Source organism: Pristis pectinata, chromosome 35 (assembly GCF_009764475.1).
Source record: "Pristis pectinata isolate sPriPec2 chromosome 35, sPriPec2.1.pri, whole genome shotgun sequence".
Taxonomy (NCBI): Eukaryota; Metazoa; Chordata; class Chondrichthyes; order Rhinopristiformes; family Pristidae; genus Pristis; species Pristis pectinata.
The window spans coordinates 16,353,727-16,380,674 of record NC_067439.1 but is presented as its reverse complement, the minus strand read 5'-3'; the positions used below and the strand labels follow the sequence as shown (position 1 = coordinate 16,380,674).

General features: G+C 43.9%; 1 protein-coding gene across 9 annotated transcripts in view; it reads right to left on the bottom strand.

The window, feature by feature from the left end:
• The window catches only part of LOC127586448 (ryanodine receptor 1-like), a 625,703-nt gene that overhangs the window by 446,521 nt on the left and 152,234 nt on the right, over positions 1-26,948 (bottom strand). For all 9 annotated transcript variants that reach the window (XM_052044410.1, XM_052044408.1, XM_052044411.1 and 6 more), the window contains 4 exons: positions 21,054-21,213; positions 19,354-19,501; positions 14,665-14,870; positions 10,403-10,577 (listed from right to left, as the gene is read on the bottom strand). In XM_052044410.1, the coding sequence (XP_051900370.1) occupies positions 10,403-10,577; positions 14,665-14,870; positions 19,354-19,501; positions 21,054-21,213 (689 nt within the window). The remainder of the gene's footprint in view (positions 1-10,402; positions 10,578-14,664; positions 14,871-19,353; positions 19,502-21,053; positions 21,214-26,948) is intronic.

The window sequence follows — 26,948 nt, the reverse complement described above, 5'->3', positions numbered from 1 at the left end:
CATCCAAGGATACACCTGGTCAGGCAACGGGAATTCACCCAATTTTATTCAACGCCACCAACAACTCCTCTTTCTTAAAGTCACTAAGTTTCTACATTCTCCCCATGTCTGCATGGGTTTCCTCCGGGTGCTCCAGTTTCCTCCTACATTCCAAAGATGGGTTAGGAAGTTGTGGGCATGTTATGTTGGTGCCGGAAGCGTGGCGACACTTGCGGATTGCCCCCAGAACACTCTACACAAAAAGATGCATTTCACTGTGTGTTTCATTGTACATGTGACTAGTAAAGATATCTTAAATATCACTGTTCTCTTCCCTGAACTCAATAGCTTCAATGTCCTTCTCCACATAAATACAGAGAAGGTACTCATTTAAGACCTCATCCATCTCCTTACACTACTAAACTGATCCTTAAGGGGACCTGTTTTTTTCCCTGAGTTAGCCTTTTGCTCTTAATTTACATATAGAATCTCTTAAGATCCTCCTTTACCTTATCTCCCAGGGATATCTCATGTTCCTTATTTTCCCTTCTAATTTCCTTTTGAAGTGTATTGCTACATCACAGAGAGTCATAAAGTCATACAGCACAAAAACAGGCCCTTCGGTCCAACTGGTCTATGCCAACCAAGATGCTCATCCAAGCTAGTCCCATTTCCCTCATACATCCCACATACTTCCTCAAGGGTGTAGCGGTTAGTGTAACGCTATTACAGCACCGGCAACCCGGGTTCAATTCCGCTACTGTCTGTAAGGAGTTTGTACATTCTCCCCGTGTCTGCGTGGGTTTCCTCTGGGTGCTCCGGTTTCCTACCACATTCCAAATACGTGCAGGTTAGAAGATGTGGGCATGCTATGTTGGCACCGGAAGAGTGGCGACACTACCGGGCTGCCCCCAGCACATTCTCAGTAACACAAAAAGATGCATTTCACTGTGTGTTTCAATGTACATGTGACTAATAAATATCTTATCTTGATCCCATCTGCCAATATCTGAAATATGCTTTCCTCTTTTCCCCAGCCCAGCAGCCTTAGCAGCCAGCAAAGTTTAAAACTTGCTTTGCAGGTATAAAGGGGAGGTATGCAACAACGAGCGGCCATTTTGAGAGTGGCTCTGTTTGAAGTCAAAGTGCTGAGGCTTTGGCAAAGAGGCTAAACAGAGATAAGAGTTTCTCAACTTTAATCTTTGTAGTAGGAGCATCAGGATGGCAGTTAGGGCAATGGTATAGTATGCTTGGCCTGCATGATGTGGGAGATCAGGTAAACTTCCAGTTTCTGTGAGGACTACATCTGTAGAAAGTGTGTCCAACTGCAGCTCCTAGCTGACTGTGTTAAGGAGCTAGAGCTGGAGCTAGAAGCACTTATGATTATCCAGGATGCGGAGAGCAAAATGGACAAGATTTTCAATGAGGTGGTCACACCTAAGGTGCAGGCTTCAGGTAGTTGGGTGACCACCTGGAAAGGTAGAAAGGGCAGACAGATAGTGCAGGATACCTCTGTGGTCATTTCCCTCGAAAACAAGTGCACACCTTGGATACTGTTGGGGGGGGGGGGGGGGGGTGCGGGGGGGGCATGGGGAGATGACTAGAGAAAGCAGCAGCAGCAGCAGCCAGGTCTTTGGCACCAGGACTGGCTCTTGGGCTCAGCGGAGAAGGATGAAGGCAGACAGGACTACAGTGACAGAAGACTTGATAATTAGGGGAGCAGACAAGAGATTCTGTGGCTGCAAAAGGGACTCTAGGATGGGTGTTGCCTAACTGGTGCCAGAATTAAGGATGTCTCTGAGCGGTTGCAGAACATTTTCAAGGGGGAGGGTGAACAGCCAGAAGTCATTGTGCATGTTGGCACAAATGACATAGATAGAAAAAAGGATGAAGTCCTGTGGAGTGAATCTAGGGAGTTAAGAAAGAGGTTAAAAAGCAGAAACTCAAGGGTAGTAATCTTTGGAGGGGGACATGAGCTAGCGAGGGTAAGAATAGGAGGATTTGGCAGATGAATGCATGGCTGAAGAGTTGGTGCAGGGAGCAGGGATTTGGATTTTTGGACCATTTCAGAGGTGACCTGTACAAGAGGGAAGTGCTGCACCTGAACTGGAGGGGGACCAATATCCTGGCAGGCAGACTTGCTAGTGCTACTAGGGAGGGCTTAAACTGGATTGGCAGGGGGTTAGGATCCAAATCAGAAGAGAGGCAGATAGGAGGCTGGAAGTTGAGGCAGAATTCAATGACAGTAAGGTTCATAGATAAGACAGGCAGCAGCATGGCAGGGAGTGAGGAAAGACTGCTGGATTACATAGCATTTATTTCAATGCAAGAGGCCTAACAGGCAAGGTGGATGAACTCAGGCATGGATATCTACGTGGGACTGGGATATTATACCCATTACAGACACATGGCTAAGGGAGGGACAGCACTGGCAGATAAATGTTCCAGGGTACAGGTACTATAGGTGGGATAGAGGTGGAGGAAAGAGACGAGCGGGAGTTGCATTTTTGATTAAGGAGAATGCCACGGCAGTAGTCCGTGAAGAAATTACTGAGGGATCGTCCAAGAAGGCTTTTTGGGTGGAGCTGCGAAATAAGAAGGCAATGGTCACCTTGTTGGGATCGTACCATAGGCCCCTAATAGTCAACGGGAACTAGAGGAACAAATATGAAGGGTCCGTGATATCTCAGATTGAGTTCTTGATATTCTCAGGAAGGAGGGTGAGCAGCCAGATGTCGTGGTCCATGTAGGGACCAATGTCATGGATAGGAGGGAAGAGGAGGTCCTGCAAAGAACGTATAGAGAGTTAGGTGCAAAGTTGAAGGACAGGACCTCCAAGGTTGCAATCTCAGGATTGCTACCCATGCCACGTGCTAGTGAGGCTAGAAACAGGAAGATAATGCAGCTAAATATGTGGCTAAGGAGATGATGCAGGAGGGAGGGCTTCATGTTTCTGGACAATTTGGCTTTGTTCCAGGGAAGGTGGGACCTGTTCCGTCAGGACAGTTTGCACCTGAACTGGAGGGGGACTAACACTGCGGGTAGGTTTGCTAGTGTTGCTCTTTGGGGGGGGGGGGGGGGGGGGGGGGGTGGTGTTTAAACTAGATTTACAGGGGGAGGGGAACCAGAGTGTTAGAGAAGATAGTGAGGTGGAGGAGGATAAAGGTCATGCGAGGACTGCATGTATAGACAGAAATCAAAGGATTGTATGTGATAGAAATGTTTTCAGGTACATCTATTTCAATGCAAGGAGTATTATAGGTAAAACAGATGATCATAGGGTGTGGATTGGCACGTGGGATTATGACATTATTGCTACTAGTGAGACTTGGTTGCAGGAGGGGCAGGACTGGCAGCTTAATGTTCCGGGGTTCCGTTGTTTCAGACATGATAGAGGGGGAGGGCTGAAAGGGGGAGGAGTGGCATTACTAGTCAGGGAAAATATCACAGCTATGCGTAGACAGGAGAGCCTGGAAGGCTCCTCTACAGAGGCCATATGGGTGGAGCTGAGGAACAGGAAATGTGTGATCACACTAATCGGGCTGTATCATAGACCGCCCAATAGTCAGAGAGAACTGGAGGGACAAATCTGTAGAGAGATAGCAGACCGATGTAAGAAAGTTGTAATAGTAGGGGATTTTAACTTTCCACATATTGACTGGGACTTCCAAACTTTGAAAGGGCTGGATGGCTTGGATTTGTCAAATGTGTTCAGGAAAGTTTTCTAAATCAATATATAGAGGTACCAACGAGAGAGAATGCAATACTTGATCTCCTATTAGGGAACCAGACAGGTCAGGTGACAGAAGTATGTGTAGGTGAACATTTTGGGTCCAGTGACCATAATGTTATTAGTGTCAAGTTAATTATGGATAAGGATAGGTCTGGTCCTCAAGTTGAGGTTCTAAATTGGAGAAAAGCCATTTCTGTGGAAATGAGAAAGGATCTAGGCAGAGTGGATTGGGATAAGTTTTTTACTGGCAAGGATGTGTTCAGTAAGTGGAAGGCCTTCAAAGGTGAAATTTTGAGAGTGCAGAGTTTTCATGTTCCTGCCAGGATTAAAGACAAAGTTAACAAGCATAGGGAACCTTAGTCTTCAAGGTATATTGGCGATCTAGTTAAGAAAAAGAGAGAGGTGTATAGCAGGTATAGGCAACTAGGAACAAATGAGGTACTTGAAGAGTATAGAAAATGTACGAAAATACTAAAGAAGGAAATCAGGAAGGCAAAAAGAAGACATGAGGTTGCTTTGGCAGATAATGTGAAGGTAAACCCGAAGGGTTTCTACAAGTATAGAAAGAGTAAAAGGATAGTAAGGGACAAAATTGGTCCCCTAGAAGATCAGAGTAGTTGTCTATGTGTGCAGCCTCAGAAGATGGGGGAGGTCTTAAACTGTTCCTTTGCATCAGTATTTACTCAGGACACTGGCATAGTGTATATGGAAGGAAGGGAAACAAGCAGTAGTGTCATGGAAGATATAGAGATTAAAAGAGGAGGAGGTGCTTACCGCCTTACAGCAAATAAAGGTAGATAAATCCCCCGGGCCTGACCTTGAGAGAGACTAGTGTAGAAATTGCAGGGGCCCTGGCAGATATACAGTATTGAAAATGTCCTTAGCCACGGGTGCAGTGCCGGAGGACTGGAGGGTAGCTCATGTTGTTCTGTTGTTTAAAAAAGGCTCTAAAAGTAAACCAGGTAATTACAGGCCGGTGAGCCTGACATCAATAGTTGGTAAATTATTGGAAGGTGTTCTGAGAGATCAGATATACAAGTATTTGAACAGCCAAGGGCTGATTAAGATAGTCAACATGGCCTTGTGCGTGGTAGATCGTGTTTAACGAATCTTAGAGAATTTTTCAAGGAGGTTACCAGGAAAGTAGATGAAGGAAAGGCTGTGGATGTTGTCTACATGGACTTTAGTAAGGCCTTTGACAAGGTCCCACATGGGAGATTAGTTCAGAAGGTTCAGACACTAGGTATCCATGGAAAGGTTGTAAACTGGATTCGAAATTGGCTGTGTGGGAGAAGACAGAGAGTGGTAGTGGATGATTGTTTCTCAGACTGGAGGCCTGTGACTAGTGGTGTGCCTCAGGGATCTGTGCTGGGGCCACTGTTGTTTGTTGTCTACATCAATGATCTAGATGATAATGAGGTAAATTGGATCAGCAAGTTTGCTGATGACACTAAGACTGGAGGTGTTGTGGACAGCGAGGAAGGCTTTCAAAGCTTGCAGAGGGATCTGGACCAACTGGCAAAATGGGCCAGAAAATGACAGATGGAATTTAAAGCAGACAAGTGTGAGGTATTGCGTGACAAATCAAGGTAGGATACACAGTAAATGGTAGGGCACCGAGGAGGGCAGAGGAACAAAGGGATCTGGGAGTTCAGATACATAATTCCCTGAAAGTGGCGTCACAGGTAGACAGGGTTGTAAACAAGGCTTTTGGCATCCTGGCATTCATAAATCAAAGTATTGAGTATAGGAGTTGGGATGTTATGGTGAGGTTGTATAAGACATTGGTGAGGCCAAATTTGGAGTATTATGTGCAGTTCTGGTCACCTAACTATAGGAAGGATATCAGTAAGATTGAAAGAGTGCAGAGAAGATTTACTAGAATGTTGCCGGGTCTTCAGGAGTTGAGTTACAGGGAAAGATTGAACAGGTTAGGACTTTATTCCTTGGAGCGTAGAAGAATGAGGGGAGATTTGATAGAGGTTTACAAAATTATGAGGGGATAGACAGAATAAATGCAAGTAGGCTCTTTCCACCTAGATTAGAAGAGATAAGTATGAGAGGACATGGCTTTAGGGTGAAAGGGGAAAGGTTTAGCGGGGAACATTAGGGGGAACTTCTTCATTCAGAGTGGTAGGAGTGTGGAACGAGCTGCCGTCTGACATGGTAAATGCGGGCTCACTCTTAAGTTTTAAGAATAAATTGGATAGATACATGGATGGGAGAGGTCTGGAGGGTTATGGACTAGGTGCAGGTAAATGGGACTAACGGAATAAAGTTTTGGCACAGACTACAAGGGCCGAATGGCCTGTTTTCTGTGCTGTAGTGTTCTATGGTTCTATGGGAGACTGCAGAAGGTTGCAAAAATAATAGGGTTGTCATGGTAGGGGATTTTAACTTTCCTAATATAGACTGGGATTGCCATACTGTTGAAGGTTTGGATGGTGTGGAATTTGTTCAGTGTCTTCAGGAAAGTTTCCTCAGGCAATATATAGAAGGTACTACTATGGAGAGGGCAAAGCTTGACCAACTCTTGGGAAACAGGGCAGGACAAATGACTGAAGTGTCAGTGGGGGAGCACTTTGGGACCAGCAACCATAGTTATATTAGTTTTAAATTAGTAATGGAAAGGGATAGATCTGGTCCACAAGTTAAAGTTCCAAATTGGTAGAAGGCAAATTTTGATGGTATTAGACAAGAACTTGTAAAAGTTATCTAAAGAACTTGTAAAAGAATCCTCTCTAATAGCTTCCCTACCACTGACGTGAGACTCACCAGTCTATAGTCTCCAGGATTATCCCTATTTCCCTTCTTCAACAATGATCTAACAAGTGTCCAGGGATTCCATGTTCCTTAAATCTTCTGGATCAGTCTACCACATGGGACCTTGTCGAAAGCTTTACTGAAGCCGACTATACAACATCCACAGCCCTCTCCTCAATCACTTTCGTCACCTCCTCAAAAAGCTCAATCAAGTTTGTAAGACATAACCTCCCCCACACAAAGCCATGCTGACTATCCCTCATAAGTCCACGCTTTTCCAGATGTGAGTAAATCCTATCCCTAAAAATCTTATCCAATAATTTCCCTACCATTGACACAAGGCTCACCAGCCGATAATTCACCGTTTGTCTCCATTGTCCTTCTTAAACAGAGGTTATTCTCCAATCCTCTAGGACCATGTCTGTGACTAAAGACAATGCAAAGATCTCTGTCAAGGCCCCAGCAATCTCCTCTCTTGCCTCTCTCAGTAATATGGGATAGACCCCATCAGGCCCTGGGGACGTATCCATCTTCATGTGCAGCAAGATCCCAACACCACCTCTTTCTTGATATCAACATGTCCCAGAATATCAATACGTCCTTCTCTGATTTCACTATCCTCCACATCCTTTTTCTTGGTTAATGATGATGCAAAATACTTGTTTAGTACCTCGCCCACTTCCTCTCGCTCCAGGCATAAATTCCCTCCTTCCTTCTCCCTAGCTACCCTCTTGTTTTTAAGGCGTGTATAAGATGCCTTGAGATTCTCTTTAATCCTACTTGCCAAAGATATTTCGTGGCCCCTTTTAACCTTCCTAAGTCCCTTTTTAAACTCTCTTCTGCTTCCTTTTATAGTCAAGGAAGGCCCTGTCCAATTTCAGCTTCCTAAACCTTACATGTGCTTCCTTTTTAGTTTTTGACTAAATTTACAACATGTTTCTTCATCCAAGGTTCCCAAACCTTGCCATCCTTGTCTTTCTTCATCACAGGAATATCTTGATCCTGAACTCTAACCAACTGGCATTTAAATGACTCCCATATATCAGGTGTGGACTTGCCTAATAACAGCTGCTCCCAAACTACTCTCCCCAGCTCATACTGTTGTAATTAGCCTTTCTACAATATTCGTCATCAAGCAGGGTTCCTTAAATCTGTGGCCTTGCCCTTCCCTCCAACAGGAACATACTGGCTCTGAACTCTTCTAAAAGCCTCCCACTTGCCAGATGTCCCTTTACCTGCGAACAGCCTCTCCCAATCAAATTTTGCAAGTTCCAAGACAATGCAATCAAAATTAACATTACTCCAAGACAGGATGGTTATGGCTAGAATTAACTCCTGCCTGAGCAAGGACTTATACCCGCTGCAAGTCGCCTACCACTACAACAGGTCTACAGCAGATGCAACCTCACTGGCTTTCCACTCTGCTTTGGAGCACCTAGACAACAGAAAGACATACATCAGGCTATTGTGTATTGATTACAGACCAGCGTTCAACACCATCATTCCCTCAGTACTAATAACCAGGTTTCAAAATATGGGCCTCTGTACCTCCCTCTGCAACTGTATCCTCAACTTCCTTATAGGGAGACCACAGTCAGTGTGGATCGGCAATAATATTACCTTCTCGCTTAGAATTAACAAGGCACACCTCAAGGATGTGTACTTAGCCCTCTGCTCTACTCTCTCTACACTCATAACTGTGTAGAGAAGCACAGCTCAAACACCATCTATAAATTCACCGATGACACCACTGTTGTTGGTAGAATCTCAGATGGCAATGAGGCAGCATACAGGGGTGAGACAGATCAGCTGGTTGAGTGGTGTCAGAACAACAACCTTGCACTCAATGTCAACAAGACCAAGGAACTGATTGTGGACTTCAATAAGGGGAAGTCAGGAGAACACACACCAGTCCTCAATGAGGGGTCAGTGGTGGAAAGGGTGAGCAAGTTCCTGAGCGTCAACATCTCAGAGGATCTATCCTGGGCCTAACAATTTGACACAATCACGAAGAAGGCATGCCAGCAGCTCTACTTTGTTAGGAGTTTGAGGAGATTTGGTATGTCACCAAAAATTTACAAATTTCTTGAGATGTACAGTGGAGAGCATCCTGACTGGTTGCATCACAACCTGGTATGGAGCTTCCAATGCACAGGATCACAAGAGGCTGCAGAGGGTTATAGACTCAACCAACTTCACCATGGACATAACATTCCCCACCATCAAGAACATCTTCAAGAGGCAGTGTCTGAAGAAGGCAACATCTTTCATTGAGGACCCTCGTCATCCAGGACATGCCTTCTTTTCATTACTACCATCAGGGAGGAGGTACAGGAGCCTGAAGACACAAACTCAACAATTCAGGAACAGCTCCTTCCCCTCCACCATTAGATTTCTGAACGATCCAAGAACCCATGAACTCTACCTCATCATTCCTTTTCTTTGTACTATTTTTGTAATTTATAGATTTTTTATATCTTCGTATTGTACTGCTGCTGCAAAACAACAAATTTCACATCATATATCAGTGATGATAAATCTGATTCTGGTTCCAATTTAGGGCTTCAACTTGTGGACCAGTCCTATCCTCTTCCTATTTTCAACTAATAGAATTATGGTCACTGGTCCAAAAATGCTCCCCTCACTGACACATCAGCCTCCTTTCCTAAGAGGAGATCGACTGTAGTCCCTTCTGTAGTAGGGCCATCCATAAACTTGAGAAAACTTTCCTTGACACACTTAAACTCTGCCCTGTCTAATCCCTTCGCACTATGGCAGTCTCAGTCAATATTAGGAAAGTTAAAATCACCTACTATGACAACCCCATTCTTCCTACACCCATCTGTGATATCCCTACATATTTGCTCCTCTGATTTCTGCTGACTATGGAGGGGTGGGGGGGGGGGGGCATAGTATAATATCATCAAAGTGATTGCACCTTTCTTATTTCTCTCTACCCATACAGCCTCACTGGACATTCCCCACGGAATATCCTCTCAAAGTACTGTCATGATGTTCGACCTGATCAATATCGCAACTCCCCATCCTCTCTTACCTCCACTTCTATCACACCAGTCCTGCCTATCCCTCAGCCACATTTCAGTAATATTCGTGTCCTATGTACCTATTCATGCCCTGAGATCATAAGCCTTACCTGTTAGGCTTCTTGCATTAAAATAAACGTGGTTTGGTCTATCAGACCTACCTGCCCCTGTCTACTGGATGGCCTGTCTACTGGATTTGCTTGCTTTAACCTCTATAACTGTTACAATTTTTTCATCCATTACTTCACTACCTTGGGTTCAACCGCCCTGCCAGACTAGTTTAAACCCTGCCGAGTGGGCTCCAGCAAATCTCTCCACCATGACATTCATCCCCTTCCAGTTCAGGTCAACCCATTCATCTTATACAGGTCACCTATATGCTGCATATAAGAATGCAGTGATATCAAATGCACAAAATCCTTCTGAACATTTGAGGCCCACACACACTGTGGATCATCCGCATGTTATAGTAACTTACAATTACAACAATATGTAATTAGGGCAATAATGATTTATAACTTATTAGTTGTTACATAATAACAGCAAATCTTTGGAGATGCCAGTATTTTGATGCCATATTGTGCACATCTTGTTGCAATATTTTGAAAGCTGTATTTTGTTTTCCAGCATTAAACTATTCCACTGGAATGTTAAATTAATCAGATAAAGACAAAGTACATGAAATAAATATCAAATTATTCTTCCTTCATTGACAAGGATCCTCAGAGGACTGATACCTGCAGCCAGTACTTTTTTTCTGAGGTAAGCATCCCACTATTTTGTGACAGATCATTGTTTTATCTTTGAAGTTACTGTAATAATTCTCTTAAACTGAAGGAATAAATGTTTTCATACATTTTTCAAAATCCCAACAAGAACTTACCATCACCAACTTCAAAGTCCTTAAAAGCCAATTCGGAACCAGAATCTCTGATAAGCATCTCTCCATTAAGCGTGAACATGATGTGCATTTCATTTAGGTCAATCATACAACCAACCACATCACCTGATTGCCACGTACGGCCAAATGGCTCACTCCCTACATGCCAGCGCTGACCCTAGGGTACCAAGGATACAGATACTTAGGAGTTTACAGCTAGGATGAATCTCATTGGTTAAGTGGTTTCAGTAAACTAGCAAATAGGTAAACATACCATCAAAATTACACTTAAGGCAAAACAATTTTTGGTGTATCACAATTTCAAAAAGGTATTATAGAATTTACAGTAAAAGAACAACCCAATCAGCACTACAGATACATAATGTTGTATGCTCTGCATGAGCCTCCTCCCAACCCTGTTTTGGCTAACCCCATCAACATATTCAGCCAGTCCCTCTTCCCTCGCTTTATTCAACGTCCTCTTAATTATGTATTCACCTCAGCTACTCCTTGTGAAAATGAGTTCCAGATTTCAAACACAATCTGGGTAAGGACATTTCTCAGACATTTTCTATGGTGGTGGGAGGGGAGAAGCAATGGAGAGCCCCAGGAAAACCAGGTAAGTAAATGACTTTAAGGGAACCCCACTCCAACCTCTGACCTGTAACCTGGTCAGGAACCTTTAACTCACCCCATGCATATATGCAATGTGCCTCTGATGTCCATTCCTGCTTCACAGGGTCATCAAAACTCTGCTTCTAAAAGAACAGCCTGCAGAGTGGGCTGCATGTCATTGGCCACCACTGCACAGTTCTAGATTATGCATGCATAACACACCAGTCCCTCAGAGGACCCTGGAATGAAAACCACTGGCTTTCTGATCTACGTGGCAAATCCCCAACTTTCCTTTATGATTTGCTTTTCATTGAAATTGGTTGATGCAACACATCATGATGTAGATGATCCAAATGCTGTGTAATCTTCTTTACATGTCAAAGCTTTCAAGACCTGAGTCAGGCCATCCTCTTTTTTAGATAAAAACATAGGTAATATTTTGTTAACACTTTTTTTAAACCTTCCCTAGTGTTTCCAAAGCCTTTCTATTTAAGAAGCAATTTAATTAAATGTTTAACATAAGCTTGCTTGTTTCAATTTCTATTCATCTGGAAAATTTTCCAGTAGTTTTGCTTTCCTTCTTTATGGGTTTTATTAACTTGTGTCACTTTGTTTAGTGATTAATTTACTTGTACCCTGAGACACATTTTCCAAGGAGTTTGTGGAATGTCTAAGGGACGTTTTTCTAGAGCAACTTGTTGAAGAGCCCACCAGGGGATCGGCTGTTTTGGATTGGGTACTGTGTAATGAACCGGAGGTGATTAGGGAACTAAAGGTAAAGGAATCACTGGGAACCAGTGATCACAATATGATTGAGTTCAGTTTCAAGTTTGAGAAGGAGAAACTGATAACTGGTGTATCGATATTTCAGTGGAACAAAGGAAATTACAATGGTATGAGAGAGGAGTTGGCCCTAATTGATTGGAAGAGTAAGCTGGCTGGAGGGACGGCAGAGGAGAAATGGAAGGAATTTCTACAGGAAATAAGGAAATTGCAGGATAGATATATTCCAAGAAAAAAAGAAGGTTTTTAATGGAAAAAAGGCACAAATGTGGATAATGAGAGAGGTTAAGGCTAAAATAAAAGCAAAAGGGGCGGCGTACAAAGAAGCAAAAATTAGTGGGAAAACAGAAGACTGGGAAGCTTTTAAAAATCTGCAGAGAGAAACTAAGAAGGTCATTAGGAAAGAAAAGATGAATTATGAAAGTTGGCGGATAACATTCGAAAGGATACTAAGAGTTTTTTTAAATACATAAGGTGTAAAAGAGAGACACGGGTTGATATAGGACCAATTGATAACGGTGCAGGAGCTATTATAATGGACGATAGAGAGATGGCAGTGGAATTGAATGAATATTTTGCATCGGTCTTCACCGTGGAGGACATCAGCAATGTGCCGGTTAGTCAGGAGTCTCACGAAATGGAATTGAGTTCAGTTAAGATTACTAGGGAGAAGGTGCTAGAAAAACTAAATGGACTAAAGACTGATAAGTCTCCCGGACCGGATGAGGTGCATCCCCGGGTTCTGAAGGAGGTGGCTTTAGAGATAGCGGAGGCATTGGCGATAATTTTCCAGAAATCGATAGATTCCGGCGTGGTTCCGGAGGACTGGAGGGTCGCAAATGTAGTTCCGTTGTATAAGAAAGGTGGGAGGCAGCATAAAGGAAATTACAGACCTATTAGTCTGACGTCAGTGGTGGGAAAGTTATTGGAATCTATCCTCAAAGACGGGGTTACGGAATACCTAGAGGCGCAGGGCAGGATAGGTCCTAGCCAACATGGTTTTGTGAAGGGAAGATCCTGCCTGACCAACCTATTGGAGTTTTTTGAAGAAATCACAGGTAAGGTGGATAAGGGAGAGGCGGTAGATGTTGTGTATTTAGACTTTCAAAAGGCCTTTGATAAGGTGCCTCACAAGAGACTGATTAATAAGATGAGAGGTCATGGAATTACGGGTAGGATAACAGAATGGGTGGAGCATTGGCTGGTTGACAGGAAGCAAAGAGTGGAAATAAAAGGATCTCGTTCTGGTTGGTTACCGGTTACTAGTGGTGTGCCGCACAGGGGTCGGTGTTGGGACCGCTCCTTTTTACCTTGTACATTAACGATTTGGATGATGGAATAAATGGTTTCGTGGCTAAGTTTGCGGATGACACCAAGATAGGGGGAGGAGCAGGGAGTATTGAAGAGATAGGAAGGTTGCAGAGGGACCTAGACAGTTTAGGAGAATGGGCAAAGAAATGGCAGATGAGATTCAATGTAGGGAAATGTGCAGTTGCACACTTTGGAAGCAGAAATAAGCGGGCAGATTATTATCTAGGAGGAGAGAAAATCCAAAGCACGGAAGTACAAAGGGACTTGGGGGTACTCGTGCAGGATACCTTAAAGGTTAACCACCAGGTCGGATCGGTGGTAAAGAAAGCAAATGCTATGTTGACATTCATTTCAAGAGGTATAGTGTATAAAAGTAAGGAAGTGTTGATGAGGCTCTACGGGGCACTAGTGAGGCCTCATTTGGAATATTGTGCGCCGTTTTGGGCCCCACATCTTAGGAAGGATGTGTTGACGTTGGAGAGGGTTCAGAGGAGATTTACGAGGATGATTCCAGGAATGAAAGGGCTTAAGTATGAGGAGCGTTTGTCGGCTCTTGGACTGTACTCGCTGGAGTACAGAAGAATGAGAGGGGACCTCATAGCGACATTTAAAATATTGATAGGAAAGGACAGAGTAAATGTGGCTAGGCTGTTTCCCTTGGTGGGTGAGTCCAGGACCAGAGGGCACAATCTTAGAATTAGAGGGTACAGTTTCAAAACAGAGATGAGGAAAAATTTCTTTAGCCAGAGGGTGGTGAATTTGTGGAACTCCTTGCCACGTACAGCAGTGGAGGCCAGATCAGTGGGGGCGTTCAAGGAGGAGATAGATAGATATCTAAATAGTCAGGATATCAAGGGATATGGGGATAAGGCCGGTAATTGGGATTAGAATAGGTTTTTTTCTTTTTCTTCTTCTTCTTCCCCCATTCCCCATTTCTCATTTCTATTTCCCTTTCCTTGGAGCAGACTCGATGGGCCGAATGGCCTGCTTCTGCTCCCTTGTCTTGTGATCTAGATGCCTGCGTTTTTCCTAGCTGTCCACTAACCCATACTTAAATATACTGATTCATTTACAAATTACATGCCCCTTATTTATTATGTCCTTATATTTTGTCATAGTTCATCTAAATTGTTTTCACTGCTCAATCTAATTTTTGGCTATCAGTCACAATGTTGCACTCAAAAGTGATTGAAACTACTTAAAATTTAACAATCAACAGTGAGCTCTGCCTCTTTTCATTATTCACAGACATTATAACTTTATAAATTCCTAATTATAAAACATTACAGCTCAAGTATAGGCTGGAAATGTCAGTGATGATGGATAGGGAAATGGGAGTGTGTAAAATCAACCAGGATTTGTACATGATCACTGCTGGAGAATGCTATCCTTGAATTCTTATCACCTGAGCTTACTGTAATGCATCTAACCGAAAGATTTAACTTCACTCACTGTCTATACACAGGAACAGCAAGATTAAAGTTATTTTCCTATTTTTGGAGTTGCAAAATAGCAATGAAATTGTTAATTTCAAGAGAAAAAGGAATACAACAAACCTTAAATCCATTAAACACAAAGGCAAGGTCGTCAGCACCCAATGGTATATCGGGCCTGCAGTCAGGTCGTGCCCATCCTACCCTCATTTCTCCTACAGTCACAGCTTCAAACTCAAAATACCACTTTCCACTCTTCACTGCATAAGACTTTTCAGCACGAAAGAGCCGTACTTTGTCACTGCGGCCTTTACCTGTGGTATGGGCAGCTAGCATAAGAAAAAAGATATGCATAATTAAAACAGAATATTAAGTACCCTAACATACAGAAATCATAATTAATTAACTTCCTCCTCTCTGGCCTCCCATCCTCAACCTCACCTACAAACCCCCTCAATTCCCAAATCCTCCTTCAAACACACTATGTCCACTATCTACACTCCGCATATTCATGGGAGATTGAGGTCTTTATTTAAAATTTCCTCATATAAGCCTATATCAATATATAATACCTTGGGCACCATGCATCAGAACTTCAGGGCTTTGCATAAAACAGGTACAGTCCCTGAGCAGTGCCATTTGAACAAACGTTACACTCTATCTTCATACAGGCCATGAATGTAGAAATAGTTCAGGGCCCAGTACTGATCCTTAATGCAGCCAGCAAGAACAACCTACCAACCTGAAAACTACCCATTTGTATTTTCTATCCTTTAACCTAGCAATATCTATGCAGATTTCCATCTCCATCTACCACACATTTCCATCTACTATAACCTGTCAGCTCTTAATTTTGTGAAACAAGCTTTGTGGATTTTCTTCTCAAACGTTGTGTCCTACCCAAATCCTTCCATAAACTATTTTGACACTGCCTGAGCGAATTATGATCCTCTAAGTAGCCTGTTGTTACATCCTTAATAATGGATTCCAGTAATTTGCCTTCTGATGTCAGGTTAATTGTTTAGTTTCCTTTCTCCCCCACCCCCCACCTTTCTTGAATAGTTGAGTTACAATTATTTCCTTCTCATTTGCTGGAACTGTCTTGTGTCTGGGGAATTTCAATAGATTTATTTTTAGTTAGTCATTTTTCAGGATATAGGCATCATTGGCAAAGTCTGCATTTATTGCAATCCCTTGTCTTCCTTGAGAACACAGCAGGGAATAGTATTCTTGAACCACTGCAGTACTTCTGGCAAAGCTACTCCTAAAGTGCTGTTAGATAGAGAGTTCCAAGATTTTGACCCAGTGATAAAATTTCAAATTAGGACAGTGTGTGACATGGAGGAAGGTGACAGTTTTCCCTTACACCTCCTTCTCTTGTTCTTCTTGGCGGCAGAGGTCACAGGAGCATTGTTGAAGAATTACAGTAAATTTGTAGACAGTACACACTGTAGCCACTGCGCGTGGAGAGAATAAATACTTAAGGTAGTCAATGGGGGCAGTAATCGTGGCTGCTTTGTCTTGGATGTTGTCAAACTCCTTGAAAGCTGCCTAGATCAAAGCATTAGTTCACCACATTTCTGACTTGTGCTTGGACATGGTGGAAAAGTGTTAGGTGTCAGGAACTGAGTTATTCACCATATTATACACAGCATCTGAGCTTCTCTTGCCACAGAAATATGCGGCAAATTGCCCAACTGAGCTTCTGATCGATGATGTCCCCTGCGAAGCTGAGGGTGGGAAACATGGCAATTGTCATGCCACTGAATGTCAAGGATCATCGGGAATGCTTCCACCAGTTCTTAAGAAACCTACCTACTTTTTAGGTAGGTTATCAGATCAAAGCTAAAGGCAAGTTTATTGTCATATGACAAGTACATGTATGCATAGGTGCAATGAAAAAATTACAGCACCATCAAAGGGACATAGTTTCAGATACACACTCATAAGAAAAACATAAATCAAACATGAACTATACACAATTTTTACAAGAAAGAACACAATTAAAACAAAAAAAAGTCCATTGTAGTGCAAAGTGGTCATAGAGTTGCTATACTGAGGTAGTGATTACAGTTGTGCAGGTTGGTTCAACAACTGAATGGTTGAAAGGTGTAGCTGTTCTTGAACCTGGTGGTGTGGGACTTCAGGCTTCTGTACATCTCTCTCAACGATAGCTGTGAAAAGATGGTATGGCCTAGATGGTGGGGATCTTTCATGATAGATGTGGAGTCCTTGGTGAGTAGGATCAAGGAAAACCCCAAGGCGTTCTACACGTATGTGATGACTAAGAGGATAACTAGAGAGAGGGTAGGACTGATTAGAGATTAAAGAGGAAATATGTGCCTGGAGTCGGAAGAGGTAGGGGAGATCCTTAATAAACACTTTGCTTCAGTATTCACCAGTGAGACAGACCTCATTATGTTTGATGTAAGTGCTACCGGACTGTAGTCATGGAGGCAGGTCACCACGTCAATGTGGCATGGTGACCTGCCTCTTCTTGGGCATCGGTACAACAGAGGCCTTTTTAAAGCAGGTAGGAACCTCAGACCACAGAAGCAAGAGTTTGAATATGTCTGTAAAAACTCCAGCCAGTTGGTCCACACAGATCTTTGGTCCTCGACCAGACGCCTTTCATGGGTTCACCCTCTTGAAGGATGTCCAGAGACTGAGATTACAGAATCATCCAGAGATGTGGGAGGCACTGAGCTCATCCAGGAGTGATTGGTCATTGCCATTTATGTTAACCAATCTCACCTTGTAGGAAGTAATATCAGTAAATTGGTTTGTTATTGTCACATGTACTGAGGTACAGTGAAACACTTTGTTTTGCATGCCATCTATACAGATCATTTCATTGCAACAGTGCATTGAGGTAATACAAGGGCAAACAATAACTAAATGCAGAATAACGTATTACAGTTCCAGAGAAAGTGCAGTGCAGGCAGACAATAAGGTGCAAAGCCACAATGAGGTAGATTGTGAGGTCAAGAATCCACCTTATCGTACTCGGGGACTGTTCAACAGTCTCACTGTGCAAGCCTTGCCACAGCTGTCAAGCATCCATCCATGATTCCAGTTCAGTCCAAAGTTGCCTCTGTGCTCACAATGGCCTTCCGAAGGTCATACTTGACTCTGGGGTCACCAGCCCTAGACACCACAGATCCAGCCCTCAGCAGATTACGAATCTCCTGGTTCATCCAGTGCTTCTGGTTAAGGAAGACTCGGAATGTTTTCGTGGCTGCACACACATCTACACATAACCTTATGAAGTCAGTGACAACTGTGGCATATTCATTTAGGTCCACTGACAAATGCTTGAACATGGTCCAGTCCACCGACCTGAAGCAATCCTGGATTTGCTCCTCCACCTCTCCTGTCCAGCTCTTTGTAGTGCTCTTCAGTGGTGCCGTGCTCTTCAGTCTCTGTCTGTACGCAGGCAGAAGCAGCACAGCCAGGTGGTGGGATTTACCAAAGTGCAGGCAAGGGATGGAGCAGAAGGTGGTATAGCAGTGGCCAGGTGTGTTGGGACCTCTAGAGTTGCAGGTGGGTTAATAGTAGTTAGGCAAAAACTTCAAACTAGCTTGATTAAAATCTCCCACCATGATGCGACAGGTGTCAGGATACATTGCTTTGTTCTTGTTGATTATGGCACTTAGTTCCTAAAGTGCGAGTTTAATGTCTGCCTGAGGTGAGATGCAGACTGCAGTCAGAGAACTCCTGCGGTAGGTAGAGCAGTCAGCACTTCACTGCCAGATGTTCCAGATCGGGGGAGCAAAAATAGGACTAGACCACCATGTCTGTGCACCATGACGAATTTATCATAAAGTACATGCCGCTGCCTTTTCTCTTACCCGACGCTGCCGTCTGGTCCATGCGGTAGATCAAAAAACCTTTGGGTTGGAGCATTGTGTCAGTAGAGTTGGGAGGTGAGCCATGTCTCTGTGAAATAGTAGTCCCTTACGTCTCTCTGATAAACTAATCTGGCTCTCAGGTCTTCTATCTTGTTCTCCAGTGATTGTACATTGGCCAAAAGGATGCTGGGGGCAGGGGGGGAGGTAGGGAGGAGGGAGCCCCTCCGCTTCAGTCTTACCTGAACTTCTCCCTGGTGACCGCATTTTCTGGTGCAATGGAGGCGTCCCCAATGCTTCCAGGGGCTGTGCTGAATCTGTCAGCTCTGTCCAAGGTTCATAGGATCATACATTCATTTAGACAGCTTAAAAGCCTCTCTGCTGCATCATCCCAACTATTGATAGTTTGTCACTTTAGTCCCATTAATTTTGTTCCACGTCTTCCTTGAACACTGGGTTTCTCAACGATACATTTATTGCATCTTCTCCATTGAAGGTTAATAAATATTTATGAGATGCATCAGCCATTTCTTTACTCCCAATTATAATTTCTCCTTCCTCTGTCACTTCATACCTGCTTAACTTGCAGTCACATCCTCCTATAGCTCACCAGTGAACACCCAACCCAAGGGATAGAGCTTCCTCCTGGACAAAGATGTCCAAGTATAGATACATCATAACAACTCTAGCTCAGCAAATTACAGACAAACTTCCTCAAGACACAGTTTCAGTAGATGTGGCTGCTCACAAACCCATTGTTCGCCACCAACTTCCACATGTTGCAGTTACAACACTCGGCTGACAGCTATCCCTTTCAAAACTGCAATACATTATTTTTGTATAATGAAGTATAATATTTCCTTTGTCACTGCAGTTATTATCAAATCATTATTTACGCTAGATTGACTGTAGTCCTGAACAACTGTTTATGTTTGCATACTGATACTGATTTGTGGTTACATACTGGTTTCTTGATCTGGTGGCTCAATATTGTAGCCGTAACCAATCAGCGTACGGACGGCCTCACACAAACTGTTTCGGTTTGTTTTCTTTGTACGTTCATCCAGGAGGTTATATGGTACAAGGCGGGGATTTCTCTTATTCATTATGTCCTACAAGTACATAAAGAAAAGATTTCTAAAAATAAGGTCTGTCATATCTGAATTTCAAATTGATTTATACATTAGATAACGAGGGGTTCCTAAACATTGCAGTAGTTTAAAATAATATTGCTTCATGCCCCAAACATAATTTTTTATTCTCTCATGGAATGAGGGTTTTGTTGGCAAGGCTTTTATTTAATGGTCATTTCAAATTGCCATTTAGAAGGCCACTTTCCTGAACAGCTGCAGTCCTTCTGATGAAGGACGGCTTGGTTATTTATCAATAATCAGTCTAAAGTTGATGACTGTCCAAGTCATCTTCATTTTTACAAGGGGTTGTGAAAGGATTGAAAATTGTGTAATTGTCAGCAAACATCTCCACTTCTAACCTAATTATGGAAAGTCATTAATGGATCACCTAAAAATGGTGTTCTGCAGGGAACTGTGCTGGGACCTCCGTTATTTGTGATATACATAAATTACTTGGATGAAAATGTTCATGGGTAGGTTAGTAAGTTTGCAGGTGACATTAAGATTGGTGGAGTTGTGGACAGTGAAGAAGGTTGTCAAAGGATACAGCTGAGTATAGATCTGTCACAGATATGGGTGGAGAAATGGTAGATGGTATTTAAACCGGGCAACTGTGAGGTATTGCACTTTGGGAGGTCAAATGTAAGGGGAAAGTATAGAGTTAATGGCAGGATTTTTAACAGCATTGACGTACAGAGAGACCTTGGGGTGTAAGTCCATAACTCCATTAAAGTGGTCACACAAGTAGATAGGGTGGTAAAGAAGGCACAAGGCATGCTTGCCTTCATTGGTCGGGGTACTAAGTATAAGAGTCAGAAAGTCATGTTGCAGCAATATAAAAATGTGTTAGGCCACACTGACTATTGTGTGCAGTTCTGTTCATCCCATTACAGGAATGATTTGGAAAAGATACAGAAGAGGCTTATGAGGATGCTGCCTGGATTAAAGGGCATGTGCTATAAGGAAAGGTTGGACAAACTTAGGTTGTTTTCTCTGGAGGATCAGAGGCTAAGGGAAGACCTGATAGAAGTTTATAAAATTATGAGAGGCACAGATAGGGTAGACAGTCAGAATCTTTTCCCCAAGGTGGAAATGTCAAATACCAGAAACATCTATTTAAGGTAAGAGGTGGAAAGTTTAATGGAGATATGTGGGGCAATTTTTTTTTGTTACACAGAGTGGTAGGTGCCTCAGACAGGGGTAGTAGTGGAAGCAGACATAATAGTGGTGTTTAAGAGGCTTTCAGATAAACATATGCATATGTAGGGAATGGAGGTATATGGATCAAGCAGAAGAGATTTAAGTTTAATTTGGGATCATTCTCAGCAGACATAATGGGCCTAAGGGCCTGTTCACCTTAATATGATAAAGTAAAAATCAGGATAAATATACATGGCATCCTGGAGGTTACAAAAAAGTGAAATATGAGAATACATCTGGAGTAAATTGAACTGCAGTTATCTATAATGCTTATCCATGCTTTATACTCAAAATCCCAAGTATAAATTGAGATCCCTTTTCTGCTTCTGACCTGCAAAATACTGTACGTCCACCCTTGTCGGATGCGATCTCTTGCCCAGACATTGTGACCATTTTCAGCCAGTTTGTCCACCAGAGTATTCTGAGCTGGAGTAAGTTTTACATGGGAGAGGTCAAGTGGAGCAGGTTTATATCCGCTTGCCATGAGGTACCTATGACAGTAGGATATTAGAATTCTCATGAAAAACTGAACTAAAGCAAGCGTTTAAAGTCTTGTTGTCAATAAAAAAACATGAACAAAGAAACATAAAAGCTGCAAAATGCAGAACTGTCGGAAATGCTGAGCAGGTCTGTTGGAGAGAGAAAAGTTGAGAAAACACTACAGATACCTCGGTACAAGTGTCAATAATAAACCAATACCAAATACCAATACCAAAGCAGTACTGGCCAGTTCCGATACAGAGAAAGCAAGTTACCTGAAGTTGAGGAATTTGATATTAGGTCTAGAAAGCTGCAACGTGCCCAGGCGAGGTACTGTTATTTAAGTTTACATCGTGCCTCATTATAACACTACAGAGGGCTACACATAAGTCAGAATGGGAGTGGGAGAAATAAAGAAGCTCAGCACCACCCCTGCCATCTGAACAAAGGTATTCCCAATCTGCATTTGCTTTCTCCAGTGTGGAAGAGACCACACTGAGAGCATCAAACACAATGCACTAGATTGGAAGGGGGTGTGGGGGGAAGGAGGCGAGTGAATCACTGCTTCACCTGGAAGGACTGGTTGGTCCCCTGGATGGTGAGAAGGGAAGAGATAAAAGAACAGGTGCTTCATCTCCTGACGTTGCACAGGAAAGTAGCATTAGAAGAGGAGTGATTGGTAGAGACAGAAGAGATAAAAACAAGCTGCTGAAGGAACTCAGCAGGTCAGGTAGCATCTGTAGAGGGAAGCAGACAGTCAATGTTTCAGGTCAAGACCCTTTATCTGGGCTGAAAGAGTAGAGGGGAGATAGCCAGTATGAAGAGGTGAGAGGGAGGGAAGGGGCAAGAGCTGGCAAACGATTGGTTGATCTAGTTGAAGAGCTGACCATGGAATCGTTAAAAGGATATTCCAGAATACTGGAAGATGCATCTGGTCATGGAATCTTGTTTTAAATTAATGGAAGCATGATCCATTGTATGTGGAGTCTGTTAGGGTGGAAGGCGATGTTGATAGGAGGTACACAAAATCACGGCGGGCATAAATTGGGTAGATTGTAAGAAACTTTTTCCCATAGCAGAGGTGTCTAAAGCTAACGGGAGTAAGTTTAGGGTAAGGGATAAGAGGTTTACAGGGGATCCAAGGTAGACGTTTTCATCCAAAGGGTCATAGGAATCTGAAATGCGCTGCCTGAAGGAATGGTGGAGGCAGGTACTCTCACAACATTTAACAAGCATCTTGAATCAGCAAGACATAGAAGGCTATGGTCCAAATGCTGGAAGGCACCCGGATATTAGAGTATAGTGTGCGTGTGTGTGCGTGTGCGTGGTGTTATCTCCAAGACAGCAAGACTATAACAGCGTGCTGGCTCTTTTGTACAGTCGGGGGGTGGGGGGGGGAGGGGAGGGAGAGAGAGAGAGGGAGGGAGGGAGGGAGGGAGGGAGAGGGAGAGGGAGAGAATGTGACTACCCGTCTCTGTATCTATGGATGAAGAACAATAGCTGTGACTGTCACTATACAATCCATGTATGGATTTTTGGAGCAATTTGTGGAGTCCACTTTGCCGTTAACCTGTACTGGAAAGCAGGTGTATCTGTGGGCGACCACGAATCGAGTGCCCTCGGTGTGGCAGATACTTCGGAACAAGGCAATGAAGATCATCGGTGATTGAAGTGTCGTATGGGTTCCATCATGGAACATGTGAATTTTGTAAATTCTCTCTACAATCTACTGTGGTTTTGCAAAAGCCTTTGCTCATCAATCTACCTTATGATTTGAACTGAACTTTGAGAACTATTCCTAGACTTGGGGTTTGGGAATTTGCCACACCCACACTTTGTTTATTTTTGGGGTCAATGTTTAATATCTAACATTTTTATTTCTCTGATTATTACAAGTAATCATTAATAAATAGATTCTAACATTTATACACGGCTCGTTGTGTTTCTGTTGTTGCTGGTATGTAACATTGGAGAACATAGGGTTAGTGTTTTTATAAGGTACTCTTATAAGGGTGTAAAAGTTTTAAGTGGTAGAGTGGGGCTGGACTGCGCAGGCGCGGCGCGGGCAGCTTAAAAAGACAACCGCCATATCCAGCGTACATCGTCGGAGCAGGCAGCGGAGTGAGAGGGAGCAGAGTGTTCTGGGCTTTGGCTCAAGGGGTTTAGGTGTAAAGGGGCAAGGAAATGTCGGTGACTTGAGTTAAGGAAGCAGTATGAGTGCAGTTTCCTGTACTCAGTGTCAGATGTGGGAGTTCCCAGAGTCTCCCTGCCTCCAGGAGGGCTACATCTGCACCTGGTGTGTCGAGCTGCAGCTCCTGAGGGACCGTGTTAGGGAACTGGATTTGCTGTTCAATGACCTACGTCTGGTCAGCGAGAGTGAGGAGATGATAGAGAGGAGTTATAGGCAGGTGGTCACGCTGGGAACATCAGAATCAGGCAATTGGGTCACAGTCAGGAGGGGGAAGGGAAAGGGGAAGGGGAAGAGTCAGGTACAAGAGAGTACCCCTGTGGCTGTACCCCTTGACAATAAGTACTCCTGCTGGAGTACTGTTGGGGGAGACAGCCTACCTGGGAGAAGCAACAGTGGCAGTGTCTCTTGCACAGAGCCCGGCCCTGTGGCTCAGATGGGTAGGGAAGGAGTGAGGAGGGCACTAGTGATAGGGGACTATAGTTAGGTGAGCAGACAAGCAATTCTGTGGTTGCAGGAAAGAAACTCAGAAGGTAGTTTGCCTCCCAGGTGCCAGGGTCCGGGATGTTTCTGATAGCATCCAAGATATCGTGAAGGGGGAGGGAGAACAGCCAGAGGTCGCGGTACATATTGGTACCCACAGCATAGGTAGGGAAAGGAATGAGGTCCTGAAAAGAGACTATAGAGAATTAGGAAGGAAGTTGAGAAGCAGGACCACAAAGGTAGTAATATCCGGATTACTGCCTGTGCTAAGCGACAGCGGGTATAGGAACAGAATGAGGAGGAGGTTAAATGCATGGTTAAGGGATTGGAGTAAGGAGCAGGGATTCAGTTTTCTGGATCACTGGGGCCTCTTTTGGGGCAGGTATGACCTGTTCAAAGAAGACAGGTTGCACTTGAATCCCAGGGGGACCAACATACTGGTGGGGAGGTTTGCTAAGGCTACTGGGGAGAGTTTAAACTAGAATTGCTGGGGGGGGGGGGTGGGATCCGTACTGGAGAGACTGGGGAAGAAGTGTTTGGCTCTCAAATAGAGGAGGCTAGGAGTAAGTACCATAGGCAGGTGATAGAGAAGGGACGTGTTTAGATAAGCTTGAGGTGTCTATTTTAACGCAAGGAGTGTTGTGAACAAGGCAGATGAGCTTAGAGCTGGGATCGACACTTGAAGCTATGATGCAGTGGCCATTACGGAGACCTGGATGGCTCCGGGGCTGGAATGGTTGATTCAAGTGCCGGGTTTTAGATGTTTCAGGAAGGACAGGAGGGAGGCAAGAGAGGTGGGGGAGTGGCACTGTTGATCACAGATAGTGTCACGGCTGCGGAAAAGGTGGACGTTGTGGAGGGATTGTCTATGGAGTCTCTGTGGGTGGAGGTTAGGAACAGGAAGGGGTCGATAACAGTGCTGGGTGTTTTTTATAGGCCGCCCAGTAGTGACAGGGTTATTGAGGAGCAGATAGGGAAGCAGATCCTAGAAAGGTGTGAGAATAACAGAGTTGTTGTGATGGGGGATTTTAATTTCCCAAACATGATTGGCATCTCCAGACAGTGAGGGGTTTAGATGGGGTGGAGTTTGTTAGGTGTGTTCAGGAAGGGTTCTTGACACAGTATGTATATAGACCAACAAGAGGAAAGGCTGTGCTTGATTTGATATTGGGTAATGAACCTGGTCAGGTGTCAGGTCTCTCAGTGGGTGAACATTTTGGTGATAGTGATCATAATTCTACCTCCTTTACTTTAGCACTGGAGAGGGATAGGAACAGACAGGCTAGAAAGGTGTTTACTTGGAGTAAAGGGAATTATGAGGCTCTCAGGCAGGAAATTGGAAGATTAAATTGGGAACAGATGTTCTCTGGGAAAAGTACGGAAGATATGTGGCAAATATTCAGGGGATATTTATGTGGAGCTCTGCACAGACACGTTCCGATGAGACAGGGGAGTCATGATAGGATACAGGAACCGTGGTGTACAAAGGCTATAATAAATCAAGTCAAAAGGAAAAGAAAAGCATACAAAAGGTACAGAGAGCTAGGTAATGTTAGAGATCTGGAGGAGTACAAGGCAAAAAGGAAGGAACTTAAGAAAGAGATTAGGAGAGCCAGGAGGGGACAAGAGAAGGCCTTGGCAGGCAGGATTAAGGAAAACCCCAAGGCGTTCTACAAGTATGTGAAGAGTAAGAGGATGAAATGCGAAAGGATAGGGCCTATCAAGTGCAGCAGTGGGAAAGTGTGTATGGATTCGGAAGAAATAGTGGAGGCACTTAATGAATACTTTACGTCAGTATTCACCACAGCAAAAGATCTGGGGGATTGTAGTGGGGACATGCAGCGGGCTGAAAAGCTTGAGCATGTAGATATTAGAAAAGAGGTGGTGCTGAAACTTTTGGAAAGCATCAAGTTAGATGAGATGTACCCCAGGTTGCTGTGGGAGGCGAGGGAAGAGATTGCAGAGCTTCTGACGATGATCTTTGTGTCGTCCATGGAGACGGGAGAGGTTCCGGAAGATTGGAGGGTTGCAGATATTGTTCCCTTATTCAAGAAGGGGAGTAGGGATAGCCCAGGAAATTATAGACCGGTGAGTCTTACCTCAGTGGTTGGTAAGCTGATGGAGAAGATCCTGAGAGGCAGGATTTATGAACATTTGGAGAGGTATAATATGATTGGGAATAGTCAGCATGGCTTTACTAAGGGCAGGTCCTGTCTTACGAGCCTGATTGAATTTTTTGAGGATGTGACTAAGCACATCGATGAAGGGAGAGCAGTAGGTGTAGTGTATATGGATTTCAGCAAGGCGTTTGATAAGGTACCCCATGCGAGGCTTATGGAGAAGGTGAGGAGACATGGGATCCAAGGGGACATTGCAGTGTGGATCCAGAACTGGCTGGCCCACAGAAGGCAAAGGGTGGTTGTTGAAGGGTCGTATTCTGAGTGGAGGTTGGTGACTAGTGGTGTATCTCAGGGATCTGTACTGGGACCCTTACTATCTGTGATTTTTATAAACGACCTGGATGAGGAAGTGGAGGGGTGGGTTAGTAAATTTGCGGATGACACAAAGGTTGGGGGTGTTGTGGATAGTTTGGAGGGCTGTCAGAGGTTACAGAGGGACATAGATAGGATGCAGAGTTGGGCTGAGAAGTGGCAGATGCAGTTCAACCCAGATAAGTGTGAAGTGGTTCATTTTGGTAGGTCAAATATGTTGGCGGAATATAGTATTAATGGTAGGACTCTTGGCAGTGTGGAGGATCAGAGGGATCTTGGGGTCCAAATCCATAGGATGCTCAAAGCGGCTGCGCAGGTTGACTCTATGGTTAAGAAGGCATATGGTGTATTGTCCTTCATCAATCGGGGAATTGAATTTAGGAGCCGTGAGGTATTGTTGCAGCTATGTAGGTCCCTGGTCATACTCCACTTGGAGTATTGTGCTCAGTTCTGGTCGCCTCACTACAGGAAAGATGTGGAAGCCATAGAGAGGGTGCAGAGGAGATTTACAAGGATGCTGCCTGGAACGCGGAGCATGCCTTATGGAAGCAGGTTGAGGGAACTCAGCCTTTTCTCCTTGGAG